This window comes from Microtus pennsylvanicus, chromosome 3, assembly GCF_037038515.1.
Source record: "Microtus pennsylvanicus isolate mMicPen1 chromosome 3, mMicPen1.hap1, whole genome shotgun sequence".
NCBI lineage: Eukaryota > Metazoa > Chordata > Mammalia > Rodentia > Cricetidae > Microtus > Microtus pennsylvanicus.
In genome coordinates this window covers 141,119,710-141,138,093 of record NC_134581.1, presented here as the reverse complement: position 1 = coordinate 141,138,093, position 18,384 = coordinate 141,119,710, and the positions used below count along the sequence as shown (strand labels likewise).

The 18,384-nt window shown below is 49.3% G+C and overlaps 1 protein-coding gene across 3 annotated transcripts in view; it reads right to left on the bottom strand.

Annotated features, from left to right (window-relative positions):
- Positions 1-17,821, bottom strand: part of Pax5 (paired box 5) — a 177,690-nt gene extending 159,869 nt beyond the window's left edge. The window contains exons 1-2 of one of the 3 annotated variants that reach the window (XM_075967315.1): positions 17,436-17,821; positions 4,827-4,992 (exon numbers count right to left, since the gene is read on the bottom strand). In XM_075967315.1, coding sequence (XP_075823430.1) covers positions 4,827-4,992; positions 17,436-17,481 — 212 coding nt within the window. In that variant the 5' untranslated portion in view covers positions 17,482-17,821. Of the gene's footprint in view, positions 1-4,826; positions 4,993-10,563; positions 11,697-17,435 lie in introns of those variants that run through there. The other 2 variants (XM_075967316.1, XM_075967317.1) reach the window with 2 other exon arrangements.
- Positions 17,822-18,384: the final 563 nt, after the last annotated feature.

Sequence of the window (18,384 nt, the reverse complement as noted above, 5' to 3'; positions counted from 1 at the left end):
GAACTAAAATTTCCCCAGAAAGATGGTGTAGACCTCCAGTTTGCTGGCCCTCCCATCCCCAGCACAATGTCCAGAGTTCTCTGAAGACTCTCTACAATTTTTTTTCCAAAAGAGAGAAACAATAACCCTGATATAAAATTAAAGAGGGTTGGATTCCAGCGTTAATGGGACATGTGTATTAGAAATCAAATCCCAAGCAATCAGAAAAACCAACCACGATTCTCGACAGCTCTTCCAGAGGCCTCCCTTGAGGTAAATGGCTGTTTCTAAGGACTTTTCCATGCTATCAGCTTTTTCTCGTTAACGCAAATAGGATGTCAGGGTTTCACAGCCAAGCCGTGCCAGAGAGAGGGGTGGCACGAAAGCTCGTTTGAGGGGAGGAGGAAAAGGGACCCGCTTCTTTTTCTGAATTCTAGCTATCACTGGATGTCTCTCTCAGTGTTTGCAGAGGAATTCCTGATTCCCTCTTCCAAAGAAGATTATCTTGAGGTTGAAAGATTTTTTTAAAGACATTTTAGAAATTATAAGTTTTAAACCTCGACTATTTATAAGAAGTAAGGTAAGGGTGGCACACATCTACAATCCCAGTACTTGGGATGGAGACAGGAGGATAGGAAGTTTTCAAGGAGATGTGGCCACATACATGCTGAGAGGGCGAGGAAGAGGAGGAATTGGAGGAAGAAGAAGAAAGGGAAGAGGAAGAGAATGAAGTGATTTTACTGGATGGATGGAAATGTGTTCTAGAGCAATGGTGGAACGTTTATAGGGTTGCTAAGCTCTCAGCTTGGGTAAGTCTGTTTAGGGCCAAGTAAGCGAATATTCTGGAAGTGAAGACATATCTATTTGTCATCGAGGAGGGTGAGTCATTTACAATTTTAAGCATAAAACAAAATCCAACTTATCTTCCTTTTTTATAAAGTTGTTAGAAGCAAAAATGTTCTTAATCACAAAAGGCTTCAACAGATACCCACAAAAAATATTTTTTGATAGAAAGTCACCTGAATTCTAGTACACAGCATCTCTGGACTACTCTACCGTCCTTTCAACCTCTCAAGAGAAAGTCAATTACTTTTAAACTTATTTACTCTTATTTTACAAGCATCGGTGTTTTGTCTGAATGTACGTCTATGTGAGGTTATTGGATCCTCTGGAACTGGCCTTACAGACAGTTGTGAACTGCCATGTGGGTGCTGGGAATTGAACCCAGGTCCTCTGGAAAAGCAGCCAGTGCTCTTAATCTCTGAGCCATCTCACCAGCTGAGAAAGCCAATTATTTACTATCACATAACAACTCCTTATTCTGGCACAACACTCTCGAGTATGGAGTTCTTCGCATTACCACATTCCTCACACATCTTTTGAAGTCAGCCGGATTTTACAGAAGAGAATATAAATGATTGGAAGACTAAGGGACTTGCCCAGCTCCTCTAGTTACAGAGACAGCCCGGATTTCAAACCAGACTTTGAGTCCAATACTCTCCGCATTACCACAAGTTTCTGCTTTGATTATAACATTTTATGCATTAGTAGCTGCAATCCTTACAATGACAGAGAGATTTACTATTTGTAGGGTTTTTTCTTCAAGCATCCTTCACTCATTCCATGAACCAATAATCACCTGGTCCTCTTAGGGCAAGGATAGTCTCGGGATAGGACTTACATATACGTAGACCACACTGTGTTCTCAGAATACATGAATCCAATAGAACCACAGTGGCCATGCAGAAACTCACCAGGCAGCAGAATAAAGTCCCCTGCTTACATGGCTGGTATGTGACAGCCCAGGGCTCCCTGCCCAGTCTGCTTGAGCAGTGCCAACTGTGGAATTCCGCGGTCTTGACACTCGAGGTCTCTGTCTTGCATTTGACTGACACGTGGGCTAGGCTCTTAGAAGGCAACACAGACACTCCCGAAACCCCAACTCAAGACTGCGTCAAGTGAGGATTCAGACTTAATAACCATCCTTTCATCTCAGCAGAACAGCCGTGCAGCCCTTTGGCTTTTACAGACAAAAGATGAACGGCAGCCACCAGCCCGGTGCCCCTCGGTGCAAAGAGCCACAAAGAGCGTTCGGTTGGGAGTGGAGAGGTGCCATGCCTGTAGTGATTCTGACACCAACTGGCTGTGTGATCTTGACCAACTCAGCCTTCCTCGGCCTCAGTTACCCTCTTCCTGTAATAGGGGAGGCTATTTGCCAAGATTCCTTTGCAGAGCTATTAGGGTAACAAGAATTCAGAATGGCCGTGAAGATTTTGGGGAAAAAAAGGACAGAGAGAGAGAATTTGCATAAAGTAGAGTGCATGGATGGGGGTTAAAATCCTCACTGTTTTATTTTTAGTGTGCGACATTCCACCAAAGTTCAAATGACCAGGCATTCACAATGAGAGGAGACAGAGGCCCTGCTCCGTGATCTGACTTGGCCTTCGTATGATGCTCAGATCCTCTACAGCTCTGAGTTCTAGACTGAATGTCCACATTCCTGTCAGCCCACATACCTTCTGGAGGGACAAGAACCCTTTCCTGCTCCCAAAGACTTTTCCTGCCTTGCTCCACAGCCTTTGAAAACCACAGCTACCACACACCAAGCACTCTATAATCTGTTACCTCGTGAATACCCATCAAATTCTTCTAGGGGGTGGGGGCAATCTGTGGGTCAAACAGGCCAAGTTCAGAAATTCCCAGTCACACTGTTTTAGGGCTGAACTTGTTTCTTAAAAGGCAGTTCTAATTAGAGTGACATTTTGTCCACTGTGGTTCTTAGTTATGAAAATAATGAGCTATGAAATTCCAATTTATTGTTGACAACTTAAACGGCCAGGCACCGGAGCGGCGCATAACTTCCGAGTGCCACTCTGCCCAGTGACAAATCTATTCTGGTCCACGGGAGTCTGCTAACCTGACTTTAGAAGGATCCCTGTCCACCTCGGTCTCCACGGGAGATGTAGAGGGCTCTGGGGCTCTAGAACATGAGACCCAGTCATTCGGATGTCTGAGAAAGGCTCTCAGCAGCTTGAAGTGTTCAAACAGTGAACAGAATGTCAGCTCAGCAAAGATGTCTCAGGAAAAACAAAGGAAGGGCCTCCCCTCTCTTCCCCCTCCCACCCCCCACAAAGAAGCATCTTACATAGAAGGTAGGGACCATTCGGCTCCAAAAGTGAGACTAGTGACTTCTAAGACAGCTTTCTCTCACCCTCTTTTCTTGTATGTTTTCTATTCTTTCTTCCCTTTGTCTTCTTTCTTCCTTCCATCTCCCTGAAGGCTACTTCCTTTTGCTGCACCCGCTCCCATCTTCCCCTAACCCACCATCTAACATGGCCACCAGGCTGGATTTCCTAGGCTCCTTCCTGAACTCAGGCTGGAAGTCATTTGCTGGCTGAGTGTTTAACAGAAGTGGGTTGAGCCCTCGTCCCCATTGCTGATATGACCCACACTGGGCAGGAAGATGAATAAGCACAGGGATAGGTGGCTCTAATGGAACTGCCAGATTCCTGTCCCTAAGACGTCTTCCTTTGGGCTTAATCAAGATCCCCTATGTGGGTTATTCCTACTATTATTAACAGTGTTGACACGGTTGGAACAATTTTAAATTCCAGCAGACAGAACAGAAAGTCATGATGTAACTGAGAAAACTTGGAAAATACTTCAAAATGCTCATGATTGACAGTCAGGTGTCAATTGTTGAACCATAATGCAAGCTCCAGAACAAAGACGAGGATCACTAACCCCAGGGAGAGAAATAGCAAGAAAGCCCTGAAGAGCTAACCTGAGAATGTGCCTGTCTGCCCGGGAAGACCTAGAACAATGTCACATACCCAGGACATTAAAAAACAAAAACAAAGAAACAAACAACAACAACAGCAACAAAACAACTATCAATATGTTTTGGGGTTATGGAGAGAGACAGAGTTCCAGAGTCATTTAGGCCCCCATTCAACCCAAGTGCTAACTTGACCAGACATATGCCAGTCAGCCCTAGAAAGGTTTATTTCCTCATTTTGAAATCTTCCTGTATCATGCTGAGGCTGGCAAAAAAGAAAAAGAAAAAGAAAGAAAGAAAAAAGAAAAATAAACATGAGGCTAACCATCTGCACAGTCCTTTGAGAGGACTATCATTGTAAGTATTTTGCTTGCAGCAAATTGCTGGGTCAAGTGGCAACTTTCAAGTGTCAGATTTGAGAGTTAGTGTTTGCTGCTGTTTTGTCTAATTTAATATGTACTTAGGATGCCTGTCACTACAAAAAAAGAAACAAAACACACAGAAAGAAAACCCTACAGCAACTTGAGAAGGCTGATGATACAACTGAAGATGATGGCTGGATTTTAAATACTGAGTGCTCTCTGAAAACATTCAAAAAGAAGATAGTGAGGGTGGGTAATATAGCTCAGTGGTAGACAATCACTTAGCACGCACACAGCCCTGCACCAAAAGAGAAGAAGGAAACTAAGGAAAGAAACAATCAACTATGGTTGTATAAAATAATGTATGCCCCCCAACCCCAGCCATTCCCTTGACCCCAGGCTCGCCTAAGAGGTTTGGAAGAAATTCCCAAGAGCCTCTGACTTTTGGGTTCCTTAAAATAATCCACCAGACTTTTGAGAAACATATTGCTCCTCCTGACAAAGTCACCCTATTCCACATGTCACTGAAAACAGGGGGTCCCACAGCTTCTTTGATTAGGAGGACCTCAATAGATGTTGCAAACTCTCAAGTACTGAGTGTGGAGAGCAAAATGCTGCCGTGTCTCACTGTCAACACTGGCACCTTGAGCAGCTGCGGACTGTCTCTTAGATCTTTCATTGAGGGAAGCCTGGAGCCCGTCCTTTACCTGCCAAGAATTTTGCTGACACAACCATGGCTGACCCGAAGCTGCCTGGAGATGTCGCAAGGCCTGACACCTTGATGGGCAAGTTCCACTATCCTTTGGCGGACTACATCTGGGAGTGGCCGTCCATTCACAAAAACCCCCCCAAGCTGATTCACTCCTCCATGTCCTGAAACAGATCAGAAACAAAGGCAAGGGGAAGGGTGGTTAGAACCGATCACATAGTAGAAGTGCCCTTCTCAGCACCCAGAGCCCTCTGCTCACAAATGCTGGCAGGCTAAATGTCTTGCACCCGGAGTCCAATCATGCAGATGACATGAGGACCTTAGGTTGCTTTTTAACACCGGTCTTAGCTTTTGTTCATCTGCAGGCAGTCAACAGAGCCACTAGTAGCTCCCCACACTGTTTTTTGTTTTTCTTTTAGTTACTAGCATTTTCCTCTTCATTTGCGGGAATCGGTAGGGGAATGTGTAAAAGAAATCTATATGAAAGGAGCACGGTCTACTACACAATGCTGAATTTGAGGGAGATCCTGGGGAGAAAATTATATCTTAGGATAATCAAATTTAAAGAGGAAAAGAAAATAGTGGAATCCATTTTCTTTTTAACAAATATCTTCGAAGTGAAAAAGGCTGTTCTAAGATCTACCTATGGAGGGGGAAAGTGTTTTTGCATCAGCAACCTAATTCAAGAACTAAAGACTTTCTTTTTAATGACCAGCATCTTCAGATCACGGAGACAAAACCTAACCGCTGCCTTAATTTAAAAATAGGAAAGAAAAATTTAAAGCCTTCCTTTAAGACGGTGAGGTTGACGCACAGGCCTGACCATTGTACCCTCTCAGAGCACACAAAAGAAAGGAGTCACAGGGTCTTCTGCACACGGCACACTCCACTGAACCAGGATTTGTTAGAAAGGTGTGCCCCTGAAATTTTGGGCAAGTTTTGCAATTTGCAAGCAGGTTAAAGTTGGTTAGGAGGAAATAAAGCAACTGAGCACCAGATTTTTACGAGTGCCATAGAATGTATTTTAAGTAAAGGGAGTCAGAGAAAGCCCCTTTTCCGCTCTGATGTTCCAACTGGTAATCACCTCCAGCTGAAAGGAAGCAGGACCTGAGTAAACTAAAAGGACCGATACAATGCAGAGTCTGTTGGCCCTTATAGCTTTGAAGCATGCTAACTTGCATTGCTGAAGATTGAAACTGAAGCCAAGTTAGAGAATTATCCTGATGCTGTTGACAACTCAGAGGCCAAGGAGGGGAAACTGCCTAGCCTAGGACAGGCTGAACTCTAGAAGAGAAGTCAAGGCACCTCCAAGGTCACACACATCCACCCCCCAACTTTAAAACAGAGAAACAACACCCACAGTTCGGCTACCACCACCCTATCCCAGTCCAAAACTGATCTACAAGCAGGCCCATGAACATCTGAAATTGAGGGATAAAACACTCCTAAAACAACCTTTATCCTTAAAAGTATCTAACAAATTCACAAATGGGTTTCCCAAAACTCCAAGTTCAGGCTATTTCCAAGAAAACCACAATTTTTAAATGGCTATTTACATCACTTAGTTCCAAACTACACTGGATTTTCCTCTGATTGTCAAAATGTACCTTTAAGGAATTTTGATTGTTCTGAAGCATTGCACACAGGAGAAGAAAAAAATAGGAAGAAAGAAAATTTTCCTGAACGGAGTTTTATAGCTAGGGACATAATTGCATAGTTTACTTAAAACAGAAAGATCTCAGCAACCCTGAGCAAGAGCTTTGTTCTGGGACAGAGATCATCTAAGGGGGAAAAGGGTGAACCAATTTTTCCAGAATAGGCTGGATCTAAGTAAAAGAAAGCATACCCATAATTGGTGTGTAGTCATTGGGAGGACACATGTCAAGGAAAGGCAGCTGAAAGACACAGCACACATTTGCTATGATCTAAGGATCCAGGCATTGCAGCCAATCTGCAGTCATTGTTTACTAAACCACTAACAATTGAGACTTCCTGCCCAAAACACGGTGGCAGCCTTCAGAGCACTTCAATGCCAAGAGCAGTTCTGTAGGGAATCTGTAGGTTTTTACCATAAGAAAACAAAAACAAAAACAAACAAACCCAAGAGTTTCCTGGAGTCAGGTCTCCCTAAATCACAGTAGACTCCCCAAACTACCTCCCTTTGGCCACCAAATACTAAGGAATTTGCAGATTCCAAGGCAAGTGCCTCCAGCTGACATGGACTAGACATAGGTGACTCTTACTTTTCTTAACTTTCTGGACAGGCCCCAGAACCTATTGGTCCTCTTGCCTCATTCATGAATCTAGCCAACAGAGCACTTTAAGACAGGCCTCAGGAAAGGTGCTAATCTAGGATTGGTAAGAAAGGAAGTCCAAAGTCTGAGGGAGAGTGGAGGTGGGACAGGGAAAGAGAGGTATGTGCACAGGGTATAGATGCTATAGACTCTCTATACTCTCTCTACCATAGAGAGGAGGGCCGAATGAGACAGAAGGCAAAGAAGGGAAGGCGAAATAGGGCACAGAGACTAGATTAGGCAGGCAGAGGGAGTGGGGGAAGGAATGGAAAAGTCTAAATAGACTAACAAATGGAAGGGGATCTCTAGAGGGCAGGTCTCTATGGGTGGGGGTTTGTTTCCTCTCCCTCCCTCTCAGGTCTTTCTCCAGCTTTGTATCTCCTCAAAGACTGAAGTCCCAAGTTCTACCGTGGGTTCCAGCTAGGTGAGGGCTCATCTGCCAGGAGGGCATAGGGCCAAGACATGAACTCGGCTATCATTCCTAAGAGGAGCAGAATTTAGAGACTGGCACAGAAATGAATGCAAACAAGTTAGGTACAAACTGGGAAACACACACAGATGCAGCAAAAGTAAAGACCGGCCCCATCTGGAAGAGCAGGGTTCGAAGGCTGATAGAACGATGGAATTGTGGATGACCCTAGGACCTTTGTGTCTCTGCTCCAGAAGGAACTAGTTTCTGCAGATGCTTCTCAGACCTTGTTAGGGGTATATTGACCACAAAGGACACTGCCCACACTCCCCCAAAACTATGGTTAGGCACAGATAATTAGGAAGGTGATGCCTGCTGCCAGCTGAAGACTGAACTACAAGAGCCCGGATCATTGAAATTCTTTCTAAATGCACCAACGCAGAAGGCAGAGGCAAACAGGATCACAGAGAGCAAGCGGACAGCCAAGTGCCGACACACATGCTGTGAAGACAGACATAGCTGGACTATAGAGGCAGAGCCTTGCATGTGTGTACACTCCAACTGGCCTCTCTGGGACCAAGTCCTTCTTTTTCCCCCCTTCCATTAATTCTCCAAAGCCAAACAGCATGCCTCTATTCCCAAGAACCAGCTGCAGCTGATCTTTGCCAGTCTTTTTTTCTCTCTAGCCTCAGTATCCTGTTCTGGAAAATGGCTGGTAACTGACAGTTTGGGTCACACTCAGGTGTGGCATTGGCCTCAAAAGTACTTTGTTAACTAGCAGGCAAAATGCTTCAGAGGGAGGAACCATCTGGGGAAGAGTCACTGTGCCAGTGTGCTTGATGGAACTGGAGGAGGATGTGGGGTACCTCTGAACTCAGAAGACTGAGCCTGTCCCTCCCAACAGAAGCTATCCTGTGCAGAATTGGTTGGGGGCTGAGGGGGGCAGAGAAGGGAGGCAACAAGGAAAAACTGACCAGAGCCAGAAATAAAGATGAAGCAAAGGACCCTGCTATACCAGCCACCTTGTAGAGCCTTTTTTCTCTGCTCTCATCGCCAGCAAATTGGGACCCAGAGACAGACTACACTGGGCAAGCACACAGCTTTGGGCACAAGAACTAAGGGTCTTTCCAAAGAAGCCAAGGGTTTCCACTAGCTCTGGAAGCAAGGCTGGCCCAGCCCCCACTGTGCTGCCAGGGAGATTGAGAATGGGAGGAGGGAGCACTTCCCGAGGAGGGGGCAGATTGAAGGCCCGGCAGGAAGGCTTAGACATTAGCAGTTGGTTAACCAGCACCTGGAAGGAGCTGCTTCTCCACACGGATGCACACTGGAAGACCACCGAGTCTGATGCTATCTCCCCAAGGGCTTGGGCATGACCTCTGGGCAGCAGAATTCTGGACAGAGAGAGGCAGTGCGGGCCTTTGGATTTCCGCCAGTAAGGGAAGAAGCAGGGGAGCCAGCCCTACCCATCTTGTTTCCCAGTTGCTTTATGACTGAGCCAACACTTGCCCACCTCTCAGTGTGTTGCCCCCAACTCATTTGTTTTCAGGTTCGCTCTGAGTAAAAGCAGACAGGCTCCAGAGCCACTTTGTGCAGGAAAATGCAATGGAAGACGCTGGAGCCCTGGTGGACTGGAAACCGCTTAAACCCAGTCCCCAAACCTGGAGGAATCGTTGGGGCTGGGACCAGAGCAAGCCGCTTCTCTGTGCGAATCTTGTTGCCGCTTGGGAGGATTACCTCCAACTAGGATATTGACACAAAGAGAAGCTGACCGGCTTGCAGCCTGCTTCGGCTGCCTAAACAAACCTTCCCCAGCGGCCAGGCCACTCGTGGAAGACACGAAGATTCTTGCCCCAGCTTGCCTTCTCTCTAGCCGGGTCTCTGCTACCTTTGTTAAATAGGGGACCCATGACTAGAGTAGATCCCGACTGGTTGAGGTTAAGCGAGCTTGCAGCCGGCTGCTAGCCACGGAGTTACTCCGCGATCTCCAGTCCACAGAGACCTGAGCTGGGCACCGGAGAGCAGTCTGCCAAAGCCTGGCGCCTTCCCCTGGCCGATTCTACAGCCAACAGAAGGAAAACGCGATTCGTTCCACTTGGAATTTCCTTGAAATCTCCGAATCTAATCCAGCGTTAACTCGCCATAAGAAGAGCGCTCATCTCGCAGGAGGCTGTGTTAATGGGTGAACTGGCCGAATCCCGGCGGGTCAGCCAGCAGGGCCCTGCCGGTGCCCGAAATGACCCTGCCGGTCTCCTACACCGCACAGGCTTTCAGAAGGCAGATGCGCCTGCATGGGACTAATTAGCTTCTTTCTTGCTTGCTTTCTTCCTTTCTTTCTTTCCTACTTTATCCCTCTCTTTTTCTTTCTAGGAGAGAAGCCACCTCAAGGCAGGCACCCTACAGAGAACGACCCAATGGTGTCTTTAAAGGTCTCTGTCAGTACTGGCCGACTCCTAAACTAAAGTGTAGCTTAGGGACCCGGACTTCGTTGATTTTTTTTTTAATCCCCTCTCCTCGACCCAAGAGACATTTGGAACCCTGGATCAGGTGCACTTTCTTAACTCTCGCTTCTTTTCTTCACACATACAGGGACCGGTTGGGGCCTCACTTTTCATTCTAAGCATTAGTCTTGGTCAGGTCCATAGCTGAAAAGGGCGCCAACAGAGTTGGGGTTTGGGGCGCTCTCTGAGACTCTCACTGACCTCTGTTAAAACTTCCTGCCCTCCAACTGGCCCAGTTCTGAGCCTTCTATGAGTATGAACCAGGGTTCTGAGAATTAGCTTCAGGAGACCAAGAAAGGCTGCAGCTCGCCTACACTACCTCGTTGCTGGAGGCGGGATTTACCGATCAGGCACTTCGGCTTTGGCGGCCAACGCGTTCCGCGTCCGCTACCTAAAAGCCTTGCACTTTGCAAAGTTGTCTACGCAGCTACAGAGGTCCCGAGCCCTCCAGAACTTATTACCTGCCCCGTAGTCCGGCACCCCCAACCCGACCCCGGCCGGAGAGTGAGAGAAGCGAGCTCGCCGCCTACTTACTATGCATGGATGCAAACGGGTCGTGCTTACAGTGTATTTCCATCGGGGCGCTCCAGACTGCAGGTCGGCCCACGCCCGTTGCCTCTCGGCGCCAAAGGGCTGCACAGGGAACTTAGGGACCAGCCCCACCAGGCCAGGCACCCTGTGAGGTGGGCTCAGAAAACACCTCTGCAGCCGTGGGGTCCCTCTCCAAGCCTCTTGCGGAAGATCGCGGAGAGCTGAGCCGAGAGGCGGGAAACGGTGCTCAGGCAGTCGGTCTGGGAGCGGGCGCCCAACTCCAGCTAGCTTCGCTCCTCCGCGGGCTCAATCGGCGCCTCCCGGCCCACACCCGAGAAGCAGAGGCCCAGGCGCCCGCGGCGTCGAGGGCATAGCGCAGGGGCCCACCTCCGGGACAGCTAGGGGCGCTCGGCGCTGGAGCAGACGCCTGCAAGAGGCCGCGAGCACACGGCCCTTCGCCTCACTCCGGGGCAGCGAGGCTCGCGAGCTGCCAGGCTGCTTCGGTCACGCTGCTTCGAGGGTCTGTCTACCCCTCGGCCTCCACCAGATCCTTCCTGTCTCCCGCTGCTCGTGTCTCTGGGGCTGAACGTGCCCCTCCGCCTCTCTCCCGCCGGCTCTCCGACGTCTCCGACGAAGTTGTAGAAGAACTCCCTCTCCGGCCGCGCAGGGGCCGCGGCGGATTCTAAGACGCTACCACTACTAAGGCTGGGAGCCCGGAGCGCCCCGAAACTGCAACCCTCGAAGCCCGGGACCCGCCGCCTTCAAAGTTCCCGCGGGCCCCGAGGCTCCCGGCCCATTCGCTCCTGGCTGTGCCCTCACGCTACCAACTCTTGGAGCCCCGCTGCCCGCTCCTGGGGGTCCGGTTGGACTATCCCTGGCTTGCCTCTTCCGGGACAGCCACCGCGTCTGCCGAGCGGTGAGCAAGGGGCGCAGGAGAGGATGCGGGTCCCTGACGCCGGGAACGCCAGGGCCGCCAGGGCTGTTGGTGCTGAGATGAAGCCCCTGCCGGCTCTAATGCCCGTGCTGCTACCGCCGCCGCCGGCGCTAGCCCTCCGCCTGCTCGGCGCGCACAGTGCGCCACCGCGCCGCCCCGGAGCCGCTTTCAGGACCCGCTGCGTGTGGACAGCGCCGCCCGGGGCTCAGCCTCCCTCCGGGCGGGGGCGGGGCGGGAGCTCACCTGCCAATCACGCCTCACCAAGCCAATCAGAACTGGGGCATCCGGCCCTAGCCCGAAGTACTGCCCTATTGGCTAAGCAACCCACGGACTCCGCCTGATTAGCCGGTACCTGGGCAATGGGAGAGAATGGGGGGAGGGGCCCAAGCGGCGGCGCCACGTTCATTGACAAACGCGTGGGGAGAAGGCCTAGTGGATCGCGGATGGAAAATGGGGAGAGACAGAGCAGGGCCCACTCAGTGTCTGGAGAGCCCAGCTCTTGATCCCACAAAACCAACCTTTCTGCAGTTGGGATTCTGGGATTGAGAATGAGAGAGTGAGGGCAACCAAGACAGTGACGAAGGGTGAGGATGAAAGAGAAGTCTCCAGAAGGCAAAAAGTAAGAAAAGCACCCACAGTTATTGGAGGAAGTCGTGTAGCGCAGTAGAGATTCGGCTTTCCGTCTAGGTGGAGGAGTTACGTGTGTATACCTGCCGCTTCAGACTCACTTTGCGCCTCGGTTTTGGCCATTTTATGGCCAGTTTAGTGAAGGAGTCTTTGATGCTGATTCCTTCCAACGGAAAAATTTCCTAATTTTATCAAGAATCTACTAAGTGACGGCGGCCGTCTCCTCTGTACCCGCCCCCCTCCGCTTTCTCGGTCTCTCCAGAGTCCCCAGTGCTGCATATTCCCCCAAAGGCAGAGTCGGGGGAATATTACTTTGAGGTTACCAGAAACTGGGCAGTCTCGAAAACTTGGACCAGGTTGTCTCAAGCAACAGAGCCATAGATCCTTTTTGCAGTCTCAGCCTAGGAGCTGATAGGTCCCTTGGGAGCTGGTGATACGCTCAGCTCAAAGCTTCTGTCAACAAGAGGATTTCCGCATCTGGTGCAAGGCCTCCTTTAAAACGGAAGGCGGAAGGCGTGCACTGGCATCCCGAGCTAATGAGAGCACCTGAAACCCGCGACTCTGTGGTTGCTTCTGTTTACAAGCGCCTGTCAGTGTGGCACCAAGTTGACTACAAACGCTGCAGTTTCCAATCGCCAGGAAAAGCTGACCTTCCCTCGCCATAGCTCCTGTCGACTTTAGGACAAAATAGAGTTCCAGCGGAATTCTGCTGATCCAGCAAAGTTCTTTAACCAGCCCACGGCTCAGGTTCTCAGAAGTGTAAGGCTCTCAGACTATAATCAAAGCTGCTGGACTTTTTTTAAAAAATGAAGTGTTTTCATTCAAGCAGCTCTCCTTCCGTGAGCCCCCTAGTGTGCTCAGATCCAACACAGACACTGAACATCCCCTTGCCCCAGCAATTGTGGGAATGTAGACTAAACACTCACCCCTTTGAATCATAAACATAAATCCACCTGAACAAGGACACTGAGATGTCCGCTTCAGTCATAACACAGAGGGGATAGAGCTCAAGCTGATCTTTGGAGGACCCTCGGGCCTTTTTTCTATTTACTTTCTGCCTGAATTTTTCCTCATTGTCCAGTCTTTCCCCCCCCCCCCCTTGCTCCACTTCTAACATCTCTATACTAGGTCGATCCTTGGGTCCACTCTCTATAGCTGTCTTGGTCACAGCTGCTTGGTACAAGTAGACAAGTTTCCCCTTGCTGACACCATCCCCACCCCCACTGGGCCACAGCTGCAGGAAAACGGCCAAGGCCAGTCTCTGGGGACTCAGAAGGCTGTGGTGTGCAAGGTGGTGGGTGGTAGCTTTCTCTCTCCATCATCTGAACCCCTCCCAGTCCTGATCCTTTGCCCCCACATCCACCTCTGCCTTAGGGCAGAAAGGTTACAACAGGAAAAAGACTGGTGGCATAGGGTTCCTTTGGCTGTATCCTGTAGTTCCACAAGAATCACTTCCAGGCCAGGTATGGGACTCTTAATTCCGGCTAGTGAGTTCAAGAGGGCTGCCCCAGAGGAAGTAGTCAGTGATACCTCATGCTCCTAACCATGCTCCTTGAGCTTCCAAACTCAGATCTAGGATCTTAAAACTGAAAGGGTTCTGGGGCAATGTCCCCCCTCCCTCACACACACACTTTACAGATGTGTAACATGAGGGTAGGAGGCAGGATACAATTTATCTGAGGTCATACTAGAGCAAGTCTGGGACAGAGGGAAGGCTGGAAGGGGAGGTGATGTCAAACCAAATAATTCATCTGGACAACCCCTGAAGGGGCCAGTGGTCCTGTATTGTTTGGACAGAATCCCCAGGGTACTCTGAGGGCAGGGTGAAACTGCAGATAGCATTCTAACAGGAACAGCCCAGATTCCCCCCTTTTACAGGCAGTGATGTTCATCTGCAGATCTGCAGGGCTGTGTTCTCCTCTGTGGAACCCAGCTTAACCAGTGAAGGAAGGTTATCACTATACTTAGTGATCTTGGGTCAGAGGAAATTTCCTTCTGAGTGGGTTTTCTTGTCACTCCTGGAGTACCTGAGCTCTGAGAACTTCAAATTCCCAAAGAAGTGAAGAGTCCTGATATGACCACCCAGTCCATCCTTACAGGCTGCCAAGCAGTGGCCCAGAGAGGTTCAATGACCAGTCTGAGGTCACATAGCTATTACCTAATAGAGCTCTGCTTCCATGCCTCACTTTTGCCTTCATCTGCAGTCTGGGTCCAGGAAGGACTAGCAGAGAGCTACACAGAGGGCATAGACCTATGGAACCAAACCACCACAGTGGTGGTGGGGGACGGGGACAAAACAAACAAAATGCACAACGTATTTCAATTAATTAATTAATTGCTTTGGCAAGTTTTGCCTGTTGGAAGAATGGCCATTTTGAGTGTATTTCAGAAGCCAAAACACCTTCAAAGAGAGGGCATCTATCTAATTCTCTCTGCACTTGGAGACTTTACTTGATGGGGGCCGCACGCCACCCCCAACCCCTCCCCTGCTCCCCATCACTCCCTCCAGTCTTCAGAAGAGTCAAGTCCTCAGCACGCTGGTGCTGCTATGGAGTTCTAGCCAGAGAGTGACTCTTGCAGCTCAATCCCAGCCCATTTGCCTGCTCTTTCTTCCAGCAAAGCAAGGTCTTTCAAGACTCAGACCGGGTGCTCAGTTGGGAAGAATCCAAGCTGCCTGGGCACTGCCGTTCTAACCTGATGGGTTCTTTTTAACCTTTAATTTGAAAAAGTACCAAAGGGGAAAAGCAACTGATCTGCGATTGCACAGCAAATGGGGCTTAGAGATGCCCATCTGATTCCTGAAAGTGGATCAAGCATCTGCCCTCCCTGGCCTGAGTTACATTGCAGGAGTCACTGGGGAGGAGAGCATTACATCAATGCTCACATTTCCTGTGCTGGGACTTGTCACCCCTACCAGCCTGTCCTTGCAGAGCTGGAGCACCAGGACAAAGTCTCTCTCCCAAGACTTAAGACTTAGCAGTTCTTTCTCCTAAGGCCTCAGCTTCTAGTGCCTGGAACAAAGAGGACAGGACGCTCTGGAGTGTTTCCCAGAGCTTTATGAGATTCTGTCCCATGCATGGGAAGTGCTATTCTCCCTTCATCTAGACCTAGTCTTGTTTGATGAGCATCATAAGCTCCTGTCCTCTGAACCTCCACCTCCACTTTTCCAAGGAAGAGGGAATCTGTTTAAGTGGCTCCTTGCTGTGTGCTGGCCTTGCTTAACACTGGGTTTTGAGTTACAGAGAAGCTAGGAGTGGGGAAGCTGGGTTTTAGAGAAGGGATTCTGGAGGAAAAAAAGTTTGGTGGCCCATGAAAGGCCTAGAAGTTGAGGGTCATTTGAGTGCTTGGACAATCCCTCAATCCTCTCCCTCCTCTGTCCTAGGCTGGGTCTCAGAGACAGGCAGAAGGGTACTCTGGCCTGAGCTGTGACTCCACCCCAAGCAGGTGACTTTTACCCTAACCCATCATTAAGGGGTGTGGCTTTTAGGATTGAAGCTCCAACCCCCCCCCAGGATTACCCCTACACAAACCCCACCTAGCCTAACCGCACAGAAGAGTGAAATGCTCTATTGATTAAACGATTATTCAGGCGATTGAACTAATCAAAGAGCCCATCGACCGCCATGAATTACATTCTTCGTGGTAGACAGCTTGTCGGGAGAGGCAGCCACTCAGACCCCTCTCGACTCACATGCATCCAACCCATTTCCAACAATAAACAACCCAGACAGGAGTACCTTTGGGCATCCCACCACTTGGAGAAGGGAAAGTTGTCTGGGAACGAAGAGTGGAAAGGGAATCGAGTTCCAGGTTTCTGCATCTGTACTGTCATGGCCAGGCTCTTCTGACCACTGTCCTCACTCTTCTGCTGTGGCTTTTTTGGACCCACAAGAATCCTGGTTTGGGGTCTAAGTTTTATCCTCTCTGCTCTTAGACTTTTTTTTTTTATCAAAATCTGGAGTAGAACTGGGGTCTCACAGATGACCCAGGAACGAGAGGAGTGGGTTTCTTGCCATAGTTCAGAGTATTTGTGTGCACATTGGCACAGGGATTAATGAGAAAAGGGGTTGTCTTACCAGGTTATGCCTGAGGGTAGACAGAGGCCTTCTGCTCTGCCTCATCTTCTCAGACATAAACACACCCGGCTACCCAGTGCCTGGGCCTCTGAGAGACACAGGGGCACTGTGCCAAGAAGACCTATGTACATACAGTCACCCCAGCTAAATGACCAGGCTAGGCACATATATACACCCTCTTGAGCTCTCCTCCATTGGAGCAGCACCCACAGGACATAGCCTGAACATACAGTGTGACACACAGACAGATACAATGTCAGGCTAGGTGAAAACCTAAAGGCAAGTGATTTGGGAAGGGAGTGGGTGGGGGCTGTCAACATGTCATCAGTAGCCCACAGACAGCTTCTTCTCACCCACCAAATTTGTGTCTGTCATAGGAGACCCTTGTACACAAATGCAATTCAGTAGTACCCCAGGAATAAGCACAGTGAGGGCCCAATTGCCCTGAATTCACATCATTTTTGATTCTGTCTCCCAATATAAGACTTGGGTCTGGCAGCACATGTTTTGGACACTATACCCCAATAGGCCCAGAGCCACGTCTGTGCCTGGAGACATGCACTTTTGTGTGCATTGATATGTATACATTGGACAGCTGTTGACATCCAAAAATGGAGGGGTCAGAGTCACCACCTCTTCCTTCCTTTCAAAGACACTTAGGAGAGGTGAACAGACCTTCAAAGCAGCAGATGCACAATGAGTGAGGTGCTTATCAAAATTATATGTTTATATATATATATATATATATATATATATATATATATATATATATATATATACACACACACACACACACACACTTGTGCTTTGGAGGATTCAAAAGAACACCCACACAAGCACCAACTCTTAAGCACACACTAATACACCCAGGGCAAGATACAAGCTTGTGAAGACACAATCAGGCACACAAACTCAAACAAAACACTCATTTAGGGGCACACAAACTCATCCACACTCATGCACACATTGAACCTGTTAGGCAAACACTCAGACCCAAACTTGCACACCTCCAGATTAACACCAACACAAGCATCAGAAACAGAAACAAACAAAAACCAAAGAAAACAGGTCTCCTTGAAGACAGCAGGACAGAGCAGTGAAAGCCCTACAAACACACGTAGAACGACAGGCCTTTCCCCCAGGAAACTCAGCACATCCCCTCTGTTTCACGTGGGCGCTAGGAATGTGTCCCATAGTTAGCATTAGCATGGATGGTGCCCGTTTCACGGTGGTCCTACCTGTCCTGATGGTCCGAGGAGTCGGGTAATTTTTCTCTAAATCCATTTTGATATTTCAGGACTTGATGAAATGGACAGGGGGGAAAAGTTTCCACTTTTTTGTGCCCTTCCTTTTTTTTTTTTGTGCTGGGGCCGCTCACAAGTCGGAATAATTCAAGCCTTCCGCTCCCCCGCCGAGCTGGGGTAGCTGATCACTGAGCTGAAACTAAACGTTTTAGGTGGAAAAAAAGCGTCCGAAGGCACCGTGAAATGATTAAGGAACTAAAGAGCTTCTCGCCATGTGAGATCATGTCCTGTTCTCGCCAACATCACAAGATGTCCCCAGACACGCCGCGCCCCCGGCGCACCGCCCCGCACTGCGGGGCTAGGAGCCGGGAAAGGGTGTCGACTTTGCGGCCTGCCCAGCGTGCCAGACGGGGCGGACCGGGCCGACCGAAGGCGTGCGAGAGGCCCGGAGAGCAGTAGTGCAGCCACGGCTGCCGCGTCGGACTTTTTTTTATAGGGGGCTGGGGGGAGGGAAGAAAGGATTCAAACTGCGCCCCGCGTTAGTCGCGCGCCTAGGGGAAGGAGCGGACTGAGGCTAAACCCGAGCTACCGGGTCACACCTGCTTCCAAACCTGCGTCTGGGGGTCTCGGCCGTGTGCGCTTTCGCTCTATATGCAAACCCTGTTTCGTAGGTGCCAGTAGGCCCGATTTTCTATTTTATAGAAAGAGCAGTTCTACCAAGCAGGTGATTTTGAATACTGTGCTAACACAATTGTCAGTCACGGGGGACGTTCCAGCATCCTCAGATTCACCCCTAGGGCGGCGCCCGCCTTCGGAGTTCCCAATTTCCCCACCCCCAATCCATTTGCAATCTCCATAGTTTTGCTGGTCTCTACTTCTAGGGCAACTTCACGTCCTTTCTGTCCCCAGGTTCCACTCAGCCTCCAGATCCCAGATCTGCTCT